Genomic DNA, 22,471 nt, shown 5'->3' with positions numbered 1-22,471 from the left:
ACCTATACACTTATATTGTGTTATGTAGTAGTACAAGATCTCTTGCGTACATCTAATATAGTGTTAGTAGTAATGCTTATACCTATACACTTATATTGTGTTATGTAGTAGTACAAGATACCATAATATAATTCAAGGTTTAAAATATACTATATATTTATGACAGTGCAATATTGCTAGCTCTTACTATCCAGCAACTTACCTAGGCCTTATTTTTTAACTCAGGGTTGTGACCATAGCATTTGTTTGTGTCTAAGAACAAACACCCAGAAAAAAAAGAGAGAGACTGCTCATAGTCTAAATTTCAATTTTCAAGTTACTAAAGTTTGTCTACCTACACATAAAAATACTCTAAATAAACATATTCAAAATAGGAGTATTAATTTTTAACATGGCGTGCCAACGGCGCGCCCACTTTTCTAGTATGTAACTATAGTTCATAAAATGAGCTACCAGTACATACTCATTTTCCACGTTTTCACCAGTTGCTTCTTACGATCTTCGGCTCCCTAATCATGGCCTTAGCCCTCCTCCGTTTCATATTATAAGACTTTCTAGCATTACTCACATTCATATATATGTTATGTCTAGATTTATTAACAACTATATAAATATGAATAATGATAGAAAGTCTTATAACCTTAACCTGAAATGGAGGCAGTAGTAGATAACAATCTGAAAAGTGAGATAAATATCAAACCTAAGTACAATCACAAATTTCTGTGCTGCTTTCCGGTAAATGTAAGGTAGGAGTAGATACCATTGAGATGTAAAGCTCCAGGAAACACTAAGCAACGCTATAGGTAATTACACTATTACAGCCAGCATAAGTACTGTTGTACATTTGTAATACGCTATCCTCTTGGACAAAAGTACAAAAGCACCATGGAAAGAATCTTTCATAGGACTAAAAACGATGCCTCCTATTCAGGCCAGGCGACTGGTACTCATGTATAATACGATGCGATTGCGATGAGATAGGATACTCCAGCTAAGGCATTTACCACCTTGAACAAAAGAACTCGCAACAGAAGACCCATCTTCTGCTGCTATACCACCACTCATCCTTCAATTTCATCATGCTCATCATGATTTCAAATCAACTGCTTTGCGATAGGAGGTCCAGCTTTTTGGACCTTGATCTATGCGGATTTCTGTGGCTGTTGTTGCTGACCTTGCTGCGTCGTCTGCGATGACTGTTGCTGCTGTATTTGCAGCTGTTGCAATTGGATCAGCTGGGAGTTCATCTGCTGCTGTAGGCCCTTTGACATACGACCGTCAGTTATCTCGCCAGTTGCAAGTTTCAGACGCTGGACCTCGGCAGTTAATGCTTCATTCAGGGCTGGATACACATGAATCATGAAAAATACATAAATGAGTGTCATAATAAGACTTTTAAGACAGCAGCATAATTAAATCATATGATAGGAATCATTTCACATTAATGTAATAGCTCTTCATGTGTTGGGAGGAAAAAATGAATGCTGTAAATAAGCAAGCACTCAATAGTCAAAAGGAAGACGATTATACACGTGACTCCATAATTTAACCAACTCCCAAGAGAGATCTACAAAATGATACAAGCAAATATAAAGCAAATTTGGACATAAAAGTGTCAAACCTGCAAAATGTCATAAAGATTTTCATTTGCACATGCAAGTTCAAACATGTAGGCTTCGCAGTTGGGGAAAATTCATTATTATGAATTAAAATCAACTTGTTACTTCCTCTCAAAAGAAGATCTACTTACTTAAAGATACCAGTAATTTATAACTCCAACTACAGTAAATTATGCTGCCTAAACGGTTTCGATGCTGATACTGTACTAGAATTGAACCCTAATGAGAAACTAGCTACACAATAATTGACCATACAAATGTACATAATATATACGAACTATGCAACAACCCAGCAAGGATTCATGCAAATTAAACAAGTCATTTTGTTTGTTGCCTGCCAGTGAAAAGGGAAATACTACATTTTCTGCAATCACTAGCGGTAAAATTACAGAAACAATAAGACAAACAGCACAGAAAGAAGATATTATGGATCTTACATCACAATTGAAAATGTGAGAATACTAAAAGAATTCGTGCCGGAGTTATCCTGACTTTCAGATTTCCGTATGCTGTTAAACTACTTTTTTTCTTAAAGGGCATAAGCTATTAAACTAAATTTCAGCTAAAAGGCTAGACAACAATCTCTCATGTAATCAGTAGATACTAGATAGTACTACATAGCTCTCCACATTTGAAAGAAAAAGGGATCTAGAGAAGATCTATTATGTTGCAATGCAAATCTGCAAATGATGCTTTAAATGTTAAAGCAAGAGTGAATTTTCTGGTTCAGCAAGGTTCACAAGAAAATCTCAGGATGGTTTAGAACTGAGGAAAGCAAGGTTTATACATTATGATAATGGAAAAACATATTGGGCTAGTATTTCTCAGATTGGATAAATATGATCAGATGTCTGTACTCAACAAAGAATAAACGAACAATGCCAGGAAATGTAATCAACGCCTAGAACAGAGTACCAACAATATTTATGATATTTATAAGACATTAGATTAACAATTGACTAATACAAAAAAAATTCAGACCTAATTCTTGATATACTAACATTGATGTTGGATGATATACAATAGGAAATTTTTTTTTCATTTTCTAAGCATCTAAATTGCGTCCGAAAGTTAATTTCAATCTAGTTCTGTGGTTTTATTCTAAAATCACTACAGATGATCATACAAGACTAAAATCCCACAGATAACATTGCTACAATGATATGTGTGGGTGTGGAACCGTGCATTGGATCAAATGAATAACTTAGGCAATTAGAAAACGGATTCTTAAAGTAAGCTGAACTAGAAATATTTGTGCAATCTGAGGTTTGGTTGTGATTGATAAACCCTATGGTGCCCAATGCACATAAGCAAAAACTATCCCAACCTACAACCCCTCTCATAGACCCCCACAGAACAAGAAAAAGCTGTCCAGGCTTCAGTTACCGTCACGACAGAAAAGAAGGAAATGACTTGCTGACAAACTTGTCTATCAAACCAGCATAGATTCCTAGTAGCACATTCAAAATGTACCATTTTTTATAATTTAAGATCAAATGCTGCTAGTTCTCCAATTAAGTTATACCCTTTCACTTCATTGTTATAAGGAAAAATGACTAATGCTGATGAGGGTTGATAACAAGCATTACCATCTCTTAGCTGTGCTTGTTGCTCCATTGCTTGCAGCCTGATTTTCAACTCATTGTTCTGAGTGGCTAGTCCAGTGGAGTCCCTCTGTAAACAAGCGCATCAAGGCAAGGGTGACTAAATGATCATAATAATGAGTTAAATCAAAATACACAGCAACTTCACAGTTTGCAAAACAAACCTGCAGCATTGTCAACTGTGCTGAGAGTGTGGTAGCCTCTGTCTGCAACACCTGAACCTTGTGCTCAAGCTCTTGAATGTACCTCATCTTACGCTCCTTTGACCTTGCCGCAGACTGCCGATTTGCCAAAATTCTGTAAAATGTTAACAGGTCAGAATGCTTAATTTCAGAAGGAAACGAAAACCCTCTTTCCCACTCTACGAATAATTGCTCTCACCTTTTAACCCTCTTAGGATCAGTCAAAGCGATCTCGGCAAGGCGCTCATTTGCCATGATCTTCTTCTTCTCAGCTTCAGTGAACTCCCCATTGGCAAACTCAGAACCAAACAGAGATGCAGCGCCGCCATCCAAGGACCCGCTCCCGCTTCTGGATAGGCCACCGCTGGGAGACGGCAGTGGCAGCTTCGGTGACTCGTCGAAGTTGAGCTTCTCGATGAAGCTGTCCACCGATAAGCTGCGGCAATGCCGGGATTTGCCTCCTCCGTCCTTCCTCTCCACTGGAGTCGAGTGGCTCTCGGCCTCGTTCTCGCTGCTGTCGGCCACGCTCCCGGCGCGCGTGCCGCTGGCGCGGCTGTCGCGGTCCTCGTGCCGCTCCTCGGAGGAGTTGAGAGCCTCCATCCCGTCGAGGTCCATGTAGGAGTTGACGAGGTCGTACAAGGCGAAGTCATCGCCGTCCGATCTGCACCCCTCCGCCGCCGTGGCGGCCTCCCGCTTCACGGGCGCGGGAGGCGGCAGGGGCGGGCTCAGGTGCGAGAACCCGAAGGGGATATCGCTCTGCGACCGCCGGTGCCCGCCCTTCCGCGGCGGCAGCCCTGGCGGCGGCGGGTCGGAGCTCGAGGAAGGCGGGGAGGGCGGGATGGCGGGCGGCGCGGCCAGATCGGCGTACGGCAGCGGCGGGAGCGAGTCGAGCGAGAAGAAGAGCGGCTGCGAGAGCGACCGCGCGTGGTGCCCCGACGAGCCCGCCGCCGCCGCCGCCGCCGCCGCCGACGACGACGAGGAGGGGATCTGGGGGTACGGCGAAGGGAGACGCGCCTGCGGGTGCGCGGGCGGTCGGAGCGACGGCGAGAGTCTCCTGTACGACGCCGCGGCCGCCGCCGCCGCGGCGCTCGACAGGTCGAGCGGGGTCGGGGAGCGCGGCACCACCGGCGGCTGCCCCGGCGACACGTGGTGGGGGCGCGCCCCCGGATCGGCCGCACCGGGGTCGTCCATGGCGGCGGATCTTCTAGAAGGTTCGGCGAGGGTAGAGTGTGGAGCGCCGACCACGAGGTGGAGGAGATGGCGAAAATGGATGGAGTGAAGAGGAGACGCGGCGAGGAGGGGAGCTCGAAAATAAAAACGAAATTCCCAAGGTTTTTTTCGCGTAAAATTATATTATTTTGATTATTTATTTGAGGGGGTTCGGCGCAAAATTGGCTGTGGGTTTGCGTGTGCATGTGGTCCGAGGCGGGGATTACGTGACGCGTGATTCTATTGGAGAGAGAAAATTTCAGAAAGTGTTTTTTTTTGGTTTGGAAATATTATCTGGTTGATTTGATTGAGTGGTAGATTGGGGGATTTGTTTATTTATTTCTGGGTGTGGGTTTGGTTTTGTTAATGATTGATGGCGCCGCAATTAGTGGGTGCGTGTGCGTGGGATTAGGGACCTGTTTGAGTCTTTGGACCAGTCAATCAATTAGTAGTCTGTCTATGTCCTACAAATGTTTATGTATTTCTCAAATGGTCCTCCAAACCTTTTTTTTTTCCATATACTTTTTTTCTAAAGTTCATCTCCAAGCTGAAATTCAACTTTAAAAGAACTGGAAGACAAGTCGTACAAGCTATATTTCATAAATACAGGTTGGAGTTCATAAATCAGGCAAAAATTCTATAGGGATATCCCCTTCGGGTTCTCGCAGAGCGATATCCCCTTCGGCAAAAATATGGAGGTAGTATTTTTTTTCTCATTGTTAGTTATATATGTCAAGTTATAGATACCACATACCTAATAATAGTTGACTAAATCTCGGCAGGGCCCACCACATACCATGTCCTATACGGAATCTGCAGATATAGGAGTAGTTCCGGATAAGGAAAGACAAACAGAGTTCTACATAAAAACGACAAGAACTACTCGGATTGTATCTATATTGGTTTCTCTAGTTCTACTTAGATAAGTAGACACCTATGAGTATAAATAAAAGACCCCCTAGGAGGAGAAGGGGGACAACCACCATGGGACAGACAATCAACACACCCACCATAGAAGACAGAAGATCAACATAGAAGCCAACATACGCCAAGACAAGATGTCGGATATCGACATCAGAGATACGCCCGGATCGACCCTATCCGATACCTACAGAGGCCGGCCGTAGGGATCTATCGTTGTCTCTGATCTCGCCGGGCACGGATTCGAGGAGGAAAACTAACCTGTTGTCGACTACGAGTCAGACTTTCAGACCGCCATGTCGACAACAGTTAGATAGGCTACCCCAAATATTGTACTAGTGTGATTATGGTGAATAAGAGCAACAACGGCTTCGGCCAACAGGATATAGGGTTATTACCTAACAATTCAGGGGCCCGAACCTGTATAAAAATCTTCGTCTCCGTCTCTTTTACCTCAGTCTCGCGTATACTCTAGTACCAACAATCCCATACTATGTAAATATCGGAATCGCGACATCAAACATCGACAATATAGGATATGTCAATAAAAGAAAAGAATGATGCATATATGAGTTGTCATATAACACCGATAACTTTAAAAAAAAATACTTAAACTGCTTATATTCGTATATTAAATATTAGTGTCTAAGTAAATTACTCTCTCATTCCCAAATTGATCATCCTATAATAGAATTTAAAATTTCTCTCAAATTAATCATCATATAACCGCTTGGACACGGATTTCATCAGAATATAATTAATGTAGCAAGAGAAAATGTGGACATGCTAAGGTGTAATTGGCATGATGTTTTAATCGATGTATATATTATGGGAGAATATGTGCATGATGTCTTGAATCCTGATCGATGTGATTTAAATTATCATTAGTCTTGGTGCATAAACATATATGAATATCAATTTAGAAAGGAGGGAGGGAGTAACATACTATAACACCGCTGAACATATTATTTCTGGATTCGTCATTGCGAGTTGCCTATGCACCGGCTGCGATTGCGACATAATTTGCGCTAACAAAAGAAAACGAAAATACATACGGTTAAAATACTTGTTGAGTACTTCTTCCATAATAAAAGAAAATCAATCTCACCCTAGAATATGTTTTTCTTTATTTTTTTAAGGGAGAAATACATTCTGTCTTTGTTCAAGTTTGTATAGTGCAGTGCGAACCGTCTAGATTCGATCATGACTCATCTTTGTGTGACTTGTGAGTCGTGAGTACTACTCCTAGAAAACAGGGATTCGTATACATCCCGTAGATATATTCTTCGTGACGGCAAATAATGCAGGCAAGCATTCCCTTCCATTGCTCTACTCCAGTCCTACTGGTAATGATTAATGATCGTTGACTGGATGCCTGGACGCACGCAATTCAAGGAGCTAGCAGAGTAATTAAAGTCACTGCCACAGTGTTTAACACTCCTCCCAGCTCTCTTTATCCTTCGTCCACCAGAATAGAAAAATAAACATCGCTAGTATTTCATCCGTTTCAGATTATAAAATTTTCTTATATTATTTATATTTATATAGATATTAATAAATTTACATATATATACATACATACATATATATACATACATACATATATATATATATATATATATATTGATTTATTAACATATATATGAATATGGCCAATGTTAGAAAGTTTTATAATCTAAAACGGAGATAGTAATAGATTTATCGGGCTAATTTTTGAAGTTACGGGCTTGTTCCCTTAATAGCCAATTTAGCCTTTCCAAAATTTGGTATTGTTAAAATTTTAGCAAGTTGATAATATTACAAGTTGCTTTAAAAATCATATTAATCTATTTTAAATTTTAAAATAATTAATACTCAATTAATTATACACTAATAGCTCACATCTTTTTCATATCTATCCAGACTTCTCTTTCCTCTTCTCCTTAATCTCAGCCTAAGTGTTGTAAGGAGACAAAACAGTAGCTTAGTTTAGGATGATTCCAGAACAACCTCAAGTAATCATGGAGTGGTAGCTCGACGAAGGTACCTAAATGCTGCCTAGAAGCAGACTCGGTGATCTGCGATGTTGTCTAGTGGAGTACTCCCTCCATAAAAACACAAGCCTATACTTGAATTGACATATAAATAATAGTTCATTCAGATTCATCCTAATAGGTTTAGTCGCATTCAATTCTAGGTATAGTTTTTTTTGTTAGCGGGAGTGATACTTCTAGCATCATAATAGATTTTCGTTAGCACGTTTTCAATAAATGATATATTTCGTGAAAAAACTTTTTATGTAGGAATTGTTTTAAAATATAAGATAAATCCAACTTTTAAGTTTGTAATAACTAAAATTGAATTAACCATGCATTAATAGCTAGCTTTCCCGTTTACGTGTCATCACTTAATCTTTATCTCCATCATATTCAAACGTGGAGATGAAGATGCGAAACGAGAAAACTAGCTTTTAACGTGTGCTTAATTCAATGGCGACTTTTCAACATATTAGCATAGTAGCATATTACTCCCTCATCTTAAAAATGAAAAATAACTTAATTTACAATATATAGGATGGATAATAAATTTGGATGTGACTTGTCCAGATTCGTGGAGATTGAGTTATTTTGAAAGTGCATGTGGCTGTGGGTATAGGAGTGGAGTATCCAAGGAAGAAGAACACGGCCGGCGGTCGTCACACGGCACGGGACTCTCTCTGTTTCTCTCTTTCTTTGGGTTGGGTCGGTACGTGTGACAACTGACAAAGTACGTACGTAGAAGCGATATGATGCACGACGCACGCACGCACGGTGGTGGCGCCCCCGTAGCTTAGCGTTGGTCGTCGCGCGCTAGGGACGTACGAGTACAAAATGCAATACACGGCGCGTCATCAGGCTCCACGCCCATGCAGCAGCAACGTGTTGTGCTCGCCGCTGGAAAGCGACCACCGATATATACTAACTATATGATACTCATGATGCACCGCGACAGACCACGCTTTCCACGTCGCTGTCCCCGTCCACATGCGACCGACTACTATGGCTATGGCATATGCGATTTGCGAAGATGAATTGGCCACGCGCACCGCGCATCCCTTCCTATCGCCCAAACGCCACTACTGCATCGATCGTGCTCATCGTCTTGTTTGTTTCTCTGTCTAGTCTCTCTGTTTGTTTCTGCAGTCACCCTATATATATCCACCAAATTTCTACGGATGCGCATGTCACAAGGTCCAGAAGCAGATTGTGTGTGTGTGTTTGTTTTTTTTCCCTTCAGTTCTCATTCAAAAATAAAAATGTATATATAGTACCGTGTATTGATGAGAATAGCGGTACAATTAATTGCAACATTCAACAGGTTGTTAACAGAATAAAATCAGCTACGGTGTAATTGCATTGTAATCATACTGTGTTACATGTAATCACAATATGTAACTTAAATAAAATAACTTAAGAAGCATTATATTATAACTATACTAAAAGTATAATTTATATGTAACTCGTATAAAATAACTCAAGAAGCACAAACGGCATGGTGGAGAGCAAGAATGAATATTTTTTTTAAAAAAAAAACTAATGTGTTTTAGTATTTCCTAGCAAAATGCCCGTGCTCCGCTACGGGTATAATAAAATATTAAATGCTATAAATACACAGTTAACATGTAATGATGTTCCAAGATAGATAAATTATTCATTCGGTTAATGATAATCAGGACTGATAAGAAACACCATTGCATATTGATATACTCATATTGTCATAACACACGCTCTTTCAACTCTTGCATGGAAGCGCCTGATATATTAATTTCTAAAATCGAACACCGAGTCGCGTGGAGACGGATCGTTTAACGGCTCGGGGCGGACTCTAATATGTCGTGTTTTGCATATGACGAAAAAAATGTTTAATTTTCAAATTAAAAATTGGTTTATTATAAGATTTTTGAATCACAAAATATCTGTTGAAGAAAGTGGTGTAAAACTTTTGATTGTTCAGTGCATGGTCCGTGCTAGTGGCGGAGAGAAAAAAATTACAATTAAATAGAATTTGAGATGTGGGAGGCAAAGTAGACTTATTCTGAGTAAACAGTGTTAAATTTTTAGATACGGTAGTGCAATCTGGCATAGGAGAGGCCGGCCCATAGACAATGCAAATAATACATGGGTAAAAGGTGAGGGTGGTGGGAATCGAACCCCACTAACCAAGTTGGCCTGCTAGTTGTGTTTGATGGTTACATCAATTAATACATATTCTATATCAATCGCGGTTTTGAAGTAGATTGAAAAGGGTCCGACTCGACTATTGAGCCGATTAAAATCGATTTTAGCAACGTTAATGGGATGACGGACGAAAAATAAAACCGGAAACCTTGCGTATTTTTTAATTAGGTATAGATTAAGTACAAAGTACATGTGTTACATTCTCTGGTGCAGTAAAGCTGAGAGAACACCTAGTTTTGCATAAAAGTCCCTGAGTCATGACCAAATTACATTTCAAGCGTAACATATGCAAAGAAGGATATACAAAGATACCACGGTAAGTTGCAATGGGCGAAGCTAAGGAGCGTACCCAAATGGGACCTCTCGACGGAGCTTGAAGCCACCTTGGCCAATAGGAGAATCTTTAGTCACCTATAACAGACGACCAACGTATGTGCGGGAGACTCATCTAAGAAGGGGTAAACAGCCGACACAACCTTTTGTTCGACGGGCTAGAGGACAAGCCCTCAACCCTAAGCAAAACAACAAAACTCCTAACTGAAGGCTTTGGAGGTGAACCCAACATTCACCGGGCAGGAAGACGACGCTAGCAAGACGTTGATGAGGTTCGCATGTCCTTCAAGCTAAGACAAGAATAGTTGAATGTAAGCAACCCTCTTGAGCTACATAAGAAAAAAGGATGAACGCGAGAACGGGAGAGACCCGACTAGACCCAAAACAATCCCTACTATTGGAGGAATGAGCCGGACCCCTCCCTCCATATGTTGACAACCAGAAAACCGTGGGAGAAGGAAGAGAAGGGGCTAAGAGTCAGAGCTTTTTAATTTTTTTCCCACCTGCCTTTCGCTAGAGCCTTAAAGACGAAGCGAGCCTAGCCCCAATGATAGTAGTAACCCTTTGCAAACTAGTAAGCAAGCATGAATCACCATACGATCCGACGGTCATAAACTCAAAAAGTTTTGGAGGGAGAAAGTAATATAAATATAGCAATTTCTCTGTGTATTTCTTGACCGCCAAAAATCTGGAATATTGCCATAAGAGAATATAAAGGAATATTCTTCCTGCAATACCAAGGTGGCAAGGTGAAGATGGAAAGCAAAGCCCGCTAGGCCTTGTGTGAAGCGGAAGCGTTGCAAACGAACATGCTAAGCTAGGTTAGTGCACTGGGCCTTCGGCCCTTCGCGATCTTAAGTGGGCCGTACAAGAGGCCGTTCACCTCAAGCCCAGGTTGAAAAAACGTCACGGAATCGGATGCCGCTCTGGGCCTTAATTTTTGGATTGTACTGGACGCCTTTAGCCTTTAGCCCTGACGGCCCATCAGTCATATCTACCTCTTGTTAATTTCTGCATAGGAAACCACATAGCATACGAATCCTCCTCGGCTCAATCTAGCTTGCAACTTCTTCTTAATTGAACCAAATTAAGCAGCAATATAATCGCCGTATCAATCTCTAACTACGGCGGCCGGAACAGATCGTCGAGTGGTACAAGTTGATCGGACTAGATGGCCGGCGGCGGCGGCGGCGGCGGCGTGAAGGGCTTCTACCGGCAGAAGAAGAAAGGCGGCGTCGCCAAGAAACCAATATCCAGAAAGAAATTACCGCCACAGAACTGCTCCGAATCCCAAGGTAAATTGATGAACTTGTTCTTTCTAATCTTCCCTCAACGCGATTCAAAGTTGATTAACAATAATTTTATTTTAATATGCTACTCGTTTCAGATTGCGGTGATCATGATCATGGCGACGAGGTGGAGGAGCAGCTGCAGCAGTTCGACATGGACATGACGTACGGCCCGTGCATCGGCATGACGCGCCTCCGACGGTGGGAGCGCGCCGCCGCCATGGGCCTGCGACCGCCGCCCCGTCTCCGGGACCTACTCCTGCCACCTCCGGCGCCTCATCCTCTGCCATCGTCTTCTTCGTCTCCGGCCAAGATTCTCACCGGCAGCAGCGGCGGCGGCGGTAGCACCTCCGTGCAGGGCGAGTGCCTCTGGGAAGGCAAAGTGAGCTAGCTAGGTCATGAAGAATTCCTTGTGGGCATGCGTAAGTCAGATTTAAACTTTTCAAGGAACCAGCTGATGTTTTTCTGGAGATGAAAAATACATATCTCTCTCTCTCTCTCTCTATCTATATATATATACACACACACACCCCTAATTAAAAAATATGTAAGGCTTCCGTAAAAAAAAATTCGTCCATCAAAAATTTCCGTCCGAGATTAAAAAACCTGTTCGTCTCCGATTTTCTATTGTCCTCGCGCAAAAAAATCATCCGTCACCGATTTTCCTTGCGCACGAATTCGCTCGGTTAGAGATGGGCCAGCTTTTCACGTCTCCTCCCTGCCCAGCTTCACTAGCAGAGAGGCATCAATAGCGTTGGTGAGGCCTGCCAGACCGATCTCCTCCCATTCCCCGCCTCCCTCCCATTTTCTTTATTCGTAAGCCGGCGGTGGCACCACTTCCTGAGTCACCCTCTTTTCCATCTCTAACGGCTCGCACTGCCTAACCCTGTGGCCTCCCTCGCCCCCATGTCCATTGCCGACGTCCTCTAGCCGCCACCTAAGATATCCTCTAAGCAAGGGAAAAATCCGATCTTCTCCTCTTGCCTAGCCCCTTCTCTGATCCCAAAACTTTAATCTAACCTCGCCACTACCATCGTGCCATCGCCACTGTCTTCACCGTCAGAAATCCGTTGTTGCCGCCACCGGTGAATCTTCTAATCTTCCTCCTCTACTTCTCCATCCCCAACCGGCTAGAGCTTGAAGACGGGGCAGTGGCTGAGAATTCACCTAAAAACTAGCAAATCCAATAATATTTTGATCAGTCAACATGTATATATTACTCTCATTCCCTGATGCACTAGTTAAGAATACATTGATCGATCAGCATATACATACTCTCACTGCCGATGATTGTGTACAATGGTTAGTTAATTACATATGTAGGAGTTTTGTCTACCTAGAGCCTAGAAACCGTGCTTAAAATCTTGATTATTACAGCAAATCAACCTAAAGAGAATACTTCAGTCGTTCAGAGCTAAATGAACATCATTGTCCATTGATCTTATCAAAACATGCCTGTTCTGTTATCTACATAAGGCCTTGTTTAGATCCAAGAAATTTTGACAAAAAACGTTACATCAAATGTTTGGACACATGCATAGGGCATTAATTGTGGAAAAAAACAATTACACAGTTTGCATGTAAATTACGAGATGAATCTTCTGAGCCTAATTACACCATGATTTGACAATATGATGCTACAACAAACATTTGCTAATGATGGCTTAACTAAACTTAATAAATTCGTCTCGCAGTTTATAAGTAGAATCTGTAATTTGTTTTATTATTAGTCTATGTTTAATACTTTAAATGTGCGTCCGTATACTTTAAAAACTTTACACCCAAATAACTATACACGCACTCAGCCTGATATGGCATTATATATGTCACATCGCTCTTTCCCTGTATACTCTACATGTCACATCTATTCGAGCACATGGGTGGAAAGTGCTTGAAAAAAGTTTGTCTACCAAATTAATGTGCTAATTTGTTATAAAGTGTAGTATAACAGTAACCATTATTGTCATCAATTAAGGATACTTAGAGGACAAAACAAGAATTTGTGCAATACACAGCATCAGCTCACCGTTGGCATATCCATAAGGTAATCAAAATATTAATTGAAGGGACTAGAGTTTTCAGAACAGAATCGACGGTACACACTCTCTCCAGTTGTGTTAATTATTTTCCCAATTTGTATTTAAAAAACTTGTTCAATTTGTTATTAGCTATTTGTAGCATTTAAATTTTATCCTAAAATATATAGCTATATATTTCTAAAGTACTATTTTCCCCGTGAACCGCTCCTCATTTAATTTCCGTCCAATCTTGCTCTCAACCGGATTTCTCATTTTCAACCATCTCTCATTAATAAGGTGAATTATAACTTTTTTTTCTTTCATCAATAATCATAAAAAAATTAGAAGTGCTTTTATATTTTTGTACGAAGAGAGATAGTATAACAAGAGGAGAATAGGTTATTGATATACGACATTGGGAGTACGACAACCCAATAATGTAGTATTAATTGTCAGTGAACATAATCAAGGCATAGTACTTGGGTCACAAAAATCATAGCCACATTGTATTGAGGCCCAGCATTCGATCCAGCAATGCATGCAAATGTGATGAAGAAAAAAAGAAGTGTGTGGCAGCATCAACTCCACAAGATTGCAAATTAAAAGCTTTGGAACTTGTTTGGCATATACATGTCACGATCCCTTGGTCACCATCTTAATTTGGGACCAATTTTGGCAAATCGTGTGTTAACTTCAGCCACCCAAGTGTTGGGCCTTATGGCCCTTATCCTTTCCCCATTTGCTATACTTAACCTTTTGAGTCGTTTGTAGACTTTTCAGAAAACGCCCTGATAAAAACTCTTACCAACATCGCAACTCGCTGCTTAAGGGGTCCATAGTCGAGAGATTCAGATCGAACTAGAAATAGTACTACCTTCATATTTTATCATATTTTAATGTATGACGCCGTTGACTTTTTATCTAACGTTTGATTATTCGTCTTATTCAAAAAATTTATGTAATTATCATTTATTTTATTGTGACTTGATTCGTCATCAAATGTTCTTTAAGCATGACACAAATATTTTCATATTTGCACAAAAAATTTGAATAAAACGAATGGTCAAACGTTTGTTGAAAAGTCAACGGTGTCTAGTGTATAAGAGAGCGATCGAACGAGAGACTGAGAGTGTGTGCGCGTGCCTGTGGCCGAGAAGGAGTCCCTTAATGATATAACTTTCATGTGTGATGTATTGCGCGACATTATCTTGTGTGTATTGCAAGCATCTGGGTATTATATAGTCACTTCCGGTCATAAATATTTTACGTTTAGTGCAGGATTTTGATAAAAACTTAAAACTTTAAGTACGATTTAAATCATATTAAAAATAGATTTATAAATTTAGCAAGCTTATATTATTGTCACGATACTTTTTAAGAACAGTAGGTGGGTGTCGAGCACCATGTAATCTTAGTTCTTGGTGATTTCCTCCATTAAACTTGACAGCCTCTCAGACACCGTGAGTCTCCATCTTCACATTTATGAGGGCAAGTACTATAATATTCCATATATTATCTCTAAGAGTGCAACATAGGATTGAGTGATGAGGTGGAGGAGAGAAGTGAAAAGAGAGATGATGAGCTACCTCTAAATCAAAAGGCAACCTTCACATAAATTTCAAGATGGGTGTGAAAGTATTAGATATATTGGTATTTGTGTACTAGAGGCGATACATTGTGTGGGTTGCATCTTAATTCATGAATAAATAAAATAGATAAATTTGGATGTGGTAGTTATAGAGGAGACTCTCATAGTTGCTTATGTTCAGCTCTGGTTGCGGCATGCCCCACTTCACCGATCTCCCTTCGCACTGCACGCTGGATGACCACCCATCACAGTGCCGCTAGCACCTTGGTAGCGTAGAAGAGGATCTACAACTTTTCTTTTAAATATGTGATGTAATACTCCCTCCATTATAAAATATAAGGCACAACCACTTTTCTATCATGTCTTATGATATAAGGCGTGCATGCATGTACACATTAACCAGCATCTCTTGGTCCTATAAAATTGATTTGTTTTAAATCTTATATCATCAAACCTCCAATCACATTGTTTGCATGCATCAAGCTGATCTAACCAATAAAGTGATTAAATGTTTTCTTAGTCTTTGTGTTATGGGTGGTTATGCCTCATATTTTTTGAAGGAGGGAGTAGTTGACATTTTTTTATCAAAATTTAACCAATAATGTTTGTTCAATTACCATTTACCAATGAAAAGAGTGCCACTAGACTTATCATCAAAAGAACTTGTGTCCCTAGTATATTTGTCTATTTGCACAAATATTTTTAGAACAAATAATGAATAGTCAAACGAATTAGAATTTCAATTACATCATGTATTAAAGAATTGAGGTAGTAATATAATTTGTTATCAGGGTGAACTGAATGTAACCCACAATATTAGATTAATTGTGGTACAATTTGCCCCCCCCCCCCCCCCCCCACCACCCTGTTCTAAGTCTACACAAGTGAAGCCTGATTGTTTGGCTTATGCTTATGCTTATAAGAATTTTAAAACTAAATTTTGAATATGATTTTTGGATTATTTTTATCGTAGTTTATTTTACAATATTTGCTTTTGAATTATTAAGAACACGTATATAAAAGTTCTACTCACAAATAATTTTTTTATTAGCTAATAAGCGATTCAAATAATCATATGGATAAACGAACAACGAGGTTGCTTTTACGGGGTTAACAATGTGATGCTTCTGATAGTTTCATTAATCTATAAAAATATATCAGCTCGGTTTTTCAAATTTGATTATATAGATAAAGTGTGCGTCTTTATTCATATGGTTGGTACTGATTGTGCGTGTATGTATAGTGTGTTTGGTTGCTAGCTACACTTTACCACAACTAAAGTTAGATAAATTATGACAGATATAAAGGTGTAGTGGACAAATTGTTAGTCATAAAGTGTTGCAAAGTTAATAAAAAAGCCTATAATGTGTGGCACATACTTCCTCCGTCCAAAAAAAGACAAATCCTGATTTCCATGCCTAACGTTTGACTGTCCGTCTTATTTGAAAAAATTATGAAAAAATTAAAAAGACAAGTCACGCATAAAATATTAATCATGTTTTATCATCTAACAACAATGAAAATACGAATTATAAAAAAAATTCATATAAGACGGACAATTAAAGTTGGACACGGAAATTCAGGGTTTGTCTTTTTTTTTTTTTATGGAGAGAGTACTATTGAAAAAGTATGGGTGTGGTAAATTGTGGCTATGAATCAGATGTACACCCCCAGAATCAGTTTATTTTCCGTTTTTAGAAAAAAAATATAATTTGTTGTCAAGGGGTCAATTCTAACAGCCAAATGTAGTACTACACGCGAAGCTTACTGTAGCCAAACATGTAGGTGAGGTCCCTAGCTTTGCTGCTATTGATCCCTCCATGGCTCATACTCTCACACTGCTGCTATATACTGCTACCTGGCTGCAGCAAAGGTATTCCACTTTTAGCACTATACAACAGTTGACGTGGCCTAGTGGTGGTGGTGGTGGAGCATAGCGCCACGTCTACCTACGAGCTAGCCACCCCCCCATGGACGAGCTTGTACTCTCCCCTTCCTCCTTCTCCGCCACGGCCTGCTTCCCGACGCTTGACTTCGAGTTCTGCGAGGTCCCCAACCAATGGCTGCTGGGACTCGGACACGACGAGCTCGACAAGGATGCCGCCGCCTCCGCCTTGGCGGCGGCAGCGGCCTCGCAATCGGCGAGCAACGACGACGTGCCCAGGAACCCGCCCGCCACGACGACGACGACGAAGCGGCGGGGGCGGAAGCCAGGGCCACGCTCCGGCGGCGGCGGCGCGCCCCCGATCGGCCACGTGGAGGCCGAGCGGCAGCGGAGGGAGAAGCTCAACCGCCGGTTCTGCGAACTCCGCGCCGCCGTGCCCACCGTGTCGCGGATGGACAAGGCGTCCCTCCTCGCCGACGCCGTTGACTACATCGCCGAGCTGCGCCGCCGCGTCGAGCGGCTCGAGGCCGAGGCGCGGAGGGCGCCGCTGGCTCCCTCCGCTGCCGCCGCCGCCGCCTGGGCCGCGGGGCTGGGCGCCGGCGCCATCGGCCGGGATGATCTCGTGGTGCGGATGGTCGGGCGTGACGCCGCCATACTGCGCCTGACGACGGCGGCGGCGGCGGCGCGGCACGCCCCGGCGCGCATGATGTGCGCGGTGCGGGCGCTGAACCTGGCGGTGCAGCACGCGTCGGTGGCGCGCGTGGGCGGCGCGACGGTGCAGGACGTGATGGTGGACGACGTGCCCGCCGCACTCCAGGACGAAGCCCGCCTCCGCGCCGCGCTGCTGCACACGCTGCAGCTCGCCGACACGACCTAGCTCTTGCTAGCTCGAGCTGATCAATGGCAGTGATACATGGCTAGATCGAACTAGCTAGCTAATCTATTACTCCCTCCTTTTTAGGTTATAATACGTTTTGACTTGGGTCAAAATTAAACTACTATAAGTTTAACTAATTTTATAAAAAAAATAGTAATATTCTTAACTTAAGATAAATATATTATAAAAATTTATTTAATTATAGATTACCTGAAAAGAAGTGAGTATATATACACATCGATCTTCGTACGTGTCTGTAATGGAAGATGATGCATATGATCAACGCATCCATGCAAGTTAGTAGAGCAGTTGTGATATATTAGTATATTTCTCACTCTCAATCTCAATGCATGGATCGGTGATCAATGCATCGACTCAATTGGCTAGTTTTTTTTTTTTGCTTGTTTTGTTTTTCCTCTTGAAGATTATTGTCAACCAAGTTGTACACTTGTACTGTCCAACTATATATATATATTCGATCAAATAGTTTGAAGCTTTATATATTGGCATATATATTGATCAGGATTCAGGACCTGCAAATTTTGATTCAGTTCGCTGCCATTTAGCTATAGTACGTACGTGGTAGTTTAATTTGGATTAATTGTAGGAGTACTAGTTACAACATTTTGAACCATTCAAATTTACTATATATGCATGTTGCATAAACAAACGCAATGCAGCTAACTAGGGTTATATATGTCTTTTTTGGCACAAGATGTGTACACGAAGTAATTTGATTTGGTGTTAAACGTATATTTGCCCCCTGTATATTAAACTTCGCTAGGGTCTAGTTCGATCTAATTTTGCTCTTTCTTCACAAGTACTGGTGAGATTAGGTATAATATAGAACGGAGGGAGTATAATATATTGATGTGTTCATGCACTGTAACCAGTGTTGTAAAGAACGGAATACGGTGTTCAAACGGAATGGGTACCATCAAGCGATTACTCATGTTCACACTAATACCAATATATTAGATAATTTCTTGTAGTTCTAGAGATTCTTAACATATTATATTGTCAAAATGAGATAATGTGTTCGTATCTCACCATGTGATTATACTGAAACAGACAGTAATTTTCTTACTAGCTTATATACCAGAAGGGTTGTACTAGGTCTTGTGGATTGCTAACAATTTAAAACAGGTTCCAATGAAACTTAATTATAACATACAGTAAGTCCAATCCGGTGATTATGAAAAATTGGGTGATTAAGCGAACAAAATGGCCATATTTGAGCATTTTCCAACTATACGGAACGGTTTAGCCGACGTATCCGTACGACCGTACGTATATACGGCCGTATATATATAGTCGGCCGACTTTTACTACACTGACTGTGACAGCCCATTTTCATACTACACCACTATTCCTTTTCGGGATCAATGGTGCTTTGAACCACTTAATTTCTAGGAATAACGTAGCCATCAATCCCATCAATTTGCCTTTTCAATTTCGCCTTCGGTCCAGATCTGGCAAATTAATACGGAGTATATGTGGATCATTTGCTAGGATAAGCAACAAAAACTTTTCAATCAACAGTGTCCCTTAATTTGTTTTTAATTTGAAAGGTGTACATCCTACGTACTGTCCTGTGTCCAGTGTCGTTTTCGATTTGTCACTCATGGTGAGTTTATCTAGTAATGCAAATTAAATTTAGATTCTTCCTCCTTTCAAAAATTAAAAAAAAATCCTTTAAAAAAATTAGTTTGTTCCCGTGATTGCGGCGGCAACGCGGGTTGGATCAGCACCTCCCTTCCCCTCATCTCATGCCCAAGTGCATGTGATGAGGAGTTCCATGAGGGCCGACCGTCGTGTGTCGATTGGTGTATTTTCTCGGTGCGGTTCAAGAAAGTACTAGTATATAGTATATATAGTATGTGACATATCCTAAGATTTTTTAGGGTAAGTCATATTCTAACATAAGTTAATTTTTTTACTGAATTGCTTTTAGGAAAGATGCGTGTTCGGCCGCATAAGTAGTAGGTTTGGCTGGCAATAACATCTTTAATTTATGTGTATTCCCTATGTTAAAAAAAAATATAACCTTTCAAGTACTGATCTTATAGTACATATCTTCTACCTCTAGCCATAATGCCAAATTTCCCATTCTCTCTCCTCGCCACTCTCCCCAGTCCCCACATCCCCTTCCTCTGTTCTTCTTGGTTGGAGCCCTCCATCTCCAGCGCAAAAACACGCTCCACGCTGCATCTTCTTTTGCTTCTCGGCTTGAGCCTCATATCTAGCGTGAAAACACGCTCCCTCGCCTCCTCCTCCTCACTGTTACGACGCAAGATGCAATGTGGTACATGAGTAGTATGTCTAGTTGAGACTGAGTATGTTCCCGGCAAGGGAGCATGCTAAGTCGGCCATCCCATGCCCCTGCGGTTGGATGAGGGCGTCACCGCCGCCGTAGCTACGCATCGGACCCTGGCTAAACTTTGGGTCTTCTACGGGGAAGAAAAAGTGGAAGAGAGGTAGTGAGAGTGGAGAGGAGACATGGGGAATAGTTGGGTGAGCTCTCCATCCATGCCCGTGGAACGTATTCCACGCGCGAAGATGGGGCTCCATTGCTTCGGTTGATGATAAGCAGAGAAGAGGAGAGAATGAGAAAAAAGCACTTGAGCTAGAGGTAAAAGATAGGTGGTCTAAGATTGGTGCGGACACGTGGCAGTGGAGAAGCAAATTCTTTCCAAATATGCAAAGGACCGAGGTCCTGTATAATTTTGTTCCGACAGAGGAAAGACTCAATAAAGACCGTTGATAGAAGCATATATATGGTGTAATAGAACATTAAAATGAAATTGGCCCTTTTCGGTGCCTGGCGATGGAGATGTGTTGACGACTCAAATTCGCACATGTGTGACACAGAGATAGCACGTCATATTCCAAAAGGAGAATTTTGCTTCTTTGATTTACTTATAGGGACAACACATATACAAAATCTATAGTAAGATGTTTTTTTTACAAGTATTATACTCCCTCCGTTTTTAATATATGACACCGCTGATTTTTTAACAAACTTTTCATTATTCGTCTTATTTAAAATTTTCGTGCAAATATAAAAATATAATATTATGTTTAAAAAGCATTTGATAATAAATAAGTCACAATAAAATAAATAATAATTATATATTTTTTAATAAGATGTATGTTAAATATATCTTAAAAAATCAACGGCGCATATAATAGAAAACGGAGGGAGTAACTAATGATTGCCGAAATATTGCTTTGTTTATGTGCTCCCGGCCGTGTCCCGTTCAAAGCCTCAACAAATGTCAACAATGCAGATCGATTGGTTTATAGTACAATGTACAGGATTCTCCTACTTCTGCCAACTTGAAGCTTTTGCAATGCATTTATGCATGTGCCCCATGTCCGTACGGTCTCCATCGAAATGGTCGTTGAGGAGGCACAGGCCCAACTAACTGCCGATCACGAGCCCAGATATAGCTATGGCTTATATGGGCTGTATATAGTTAGTGTGCTATAAGATACTAAGACACCACATGGTTAGGCTCTGTTTCCCTCAGGCACGGAAAACGGAGCAGCGATTAGTTAAGTATTTGCTAATTAAGTATTTACTAATTTTTTTTCAAAAATAGATTAATATGATTTTTTAAACAACTTTTGTATATAATTTTTTTAAAAAAAAAACGCACCGTTTAGCAGTTTAAAAAGCGTGCATGTGGAAAACAAGGGAGGGAAGTTGGGAACTAGAGCTAACGAACGCAGCCTAAGTTGGGAACGCACCCTCAATTATTGGTCTAATCCGATTCATATCCTTCGTTCACAATAAAATATATTTCGAACCCCAAACTATTAAGATCGGTGTGAAGGTGGTTTTCTTGATGTGGATCGTGGACATAAAGGGGGAGGGAGAGAGGAGACGAGAGAACGAAGGGCGATAGGGGATGGCATGTGGGCCCACCTCTAAAAAAACATGTGATGAGTGGACTACACAGTCAATAAATATCACCTTCAATATTTTCTGGGAGTAGTTATTTTATATCGGTTTTAACAGCTAGAGGAATCGTGCTTTATACCCAGTTTTGCGGTTGAGAGATTAAAATTAGACTCTTTTTCACACCAAATTGATTCGTTAGTGGGCTCTAAATCTATAATGGGCTCTCTGGACATTAAGCCCAATTAAGATGAACCGAAGGTGTGATTGATTTGGGTTTGTTTGGGGTGGTGAAATGGCATGCGAAACAACACATCACATCTGGATCGTTTCCTTCTCTCTGCGCACGTCCACTTGCCCGGGACCTTCGTACTATGGTGGTGTTTCAGAAGTAGGGATTAAAGTTTAGTCTTCTCATAAAAATTTTAGTCTCTCTTATAGGGACTTATACTTTTATGAGTTTAGTCTCTCCTTCCCAAACAGCACCTATACATTGCTGCAATGCTTCTCAAGAAAAAGGAGACAAAGAACCAAACACCCTTGGTTAATGCACCAACTCAGTTATTATCACCAATCTTTTTTCCTCACATATGCCTGTCTTATGCACGTACTCCTACTTCTACATTTGCATGAAACAAAACACAAGCTAGCTCCAACCAAAACCTATGATTACTAGTACTATTAACTGTACAGCTACTGTAATCTTCACTAGAGAAAATAAGAGAAAATAAGAGGGTCAAGGAAATGGAAGAAAAATAGTCAGACAGATGAAAAAAAAAAAGAAAAACTCCATCCATTCCGAAATATAAGCGCTTATAGCATTTAAATTTTACACTAAATGTAAGC

General features: G+C 41.0%; 2 protein-coding genes across 2 annotated transcripts; one reads left to right on the top strand and one right to left on the bottom strand.

Moving 5' to 3' along the window:
- Positions 1–572: 572 nt before the first annotated feature.
- On the bottom strand, positions 573–4,690 carry LOC127782721 (bZIP transcription factor 29-like). Its single transcript, XM_052309989.1, has 4 exons — positions 3,605–4,690; positions 3,388–3,520; positions 3,209–3,293; positions 573–1,342 (listed from the first exon to the last, which is right to left on the bottom strand). Exons 1-4 carry the CDS (start codon positions 4,594–4,596, stop codon positions 1,143–1,145), a joined length of 1,410 nt encoding a protein of 469 aa, XP_052165949.1. The 5' UTR covers positions 4,597–4,690; the 3' UTR covers positions 573–1,142.
- A 12,239-nt stretch (positions 4,691–16,929) lies between these two features.
- LOC127781233 (transcription factor MYC2-like) lies at positions 16,930–17,721 on the top strand. Its single transcript, XM_052308164.1, has one exon. The coding sequence runs from the start codon at positions 16,930–16,932 to the stop codon at positions 17,719–17,721; it is 792 nt and encodes a 263-aa protein (XP_052164124.1).
- Positions 17,722–22,471: the final 4,750 nt, after the last annotated feature.

This window comes from Oryza glaberrima, chromosome 8 (genome assembly GCF_000147395.1).
Source record: "Oryza glaberrima chromosome 8, OglaRS2, whole genome shotgun sequence".
Classification (NCBI taxonomy): Eukaryota; Viridiplantae; Streptophyta; class Magnoliopsida; order Poales; family Poaceae; genus Oryza; species Oryza glaberrima.
The sequence above is the reverse complement of the archived record's forward strand: the minus strand, read 5'-3'. Positions and strand labels throughout refer to the sequence as shown.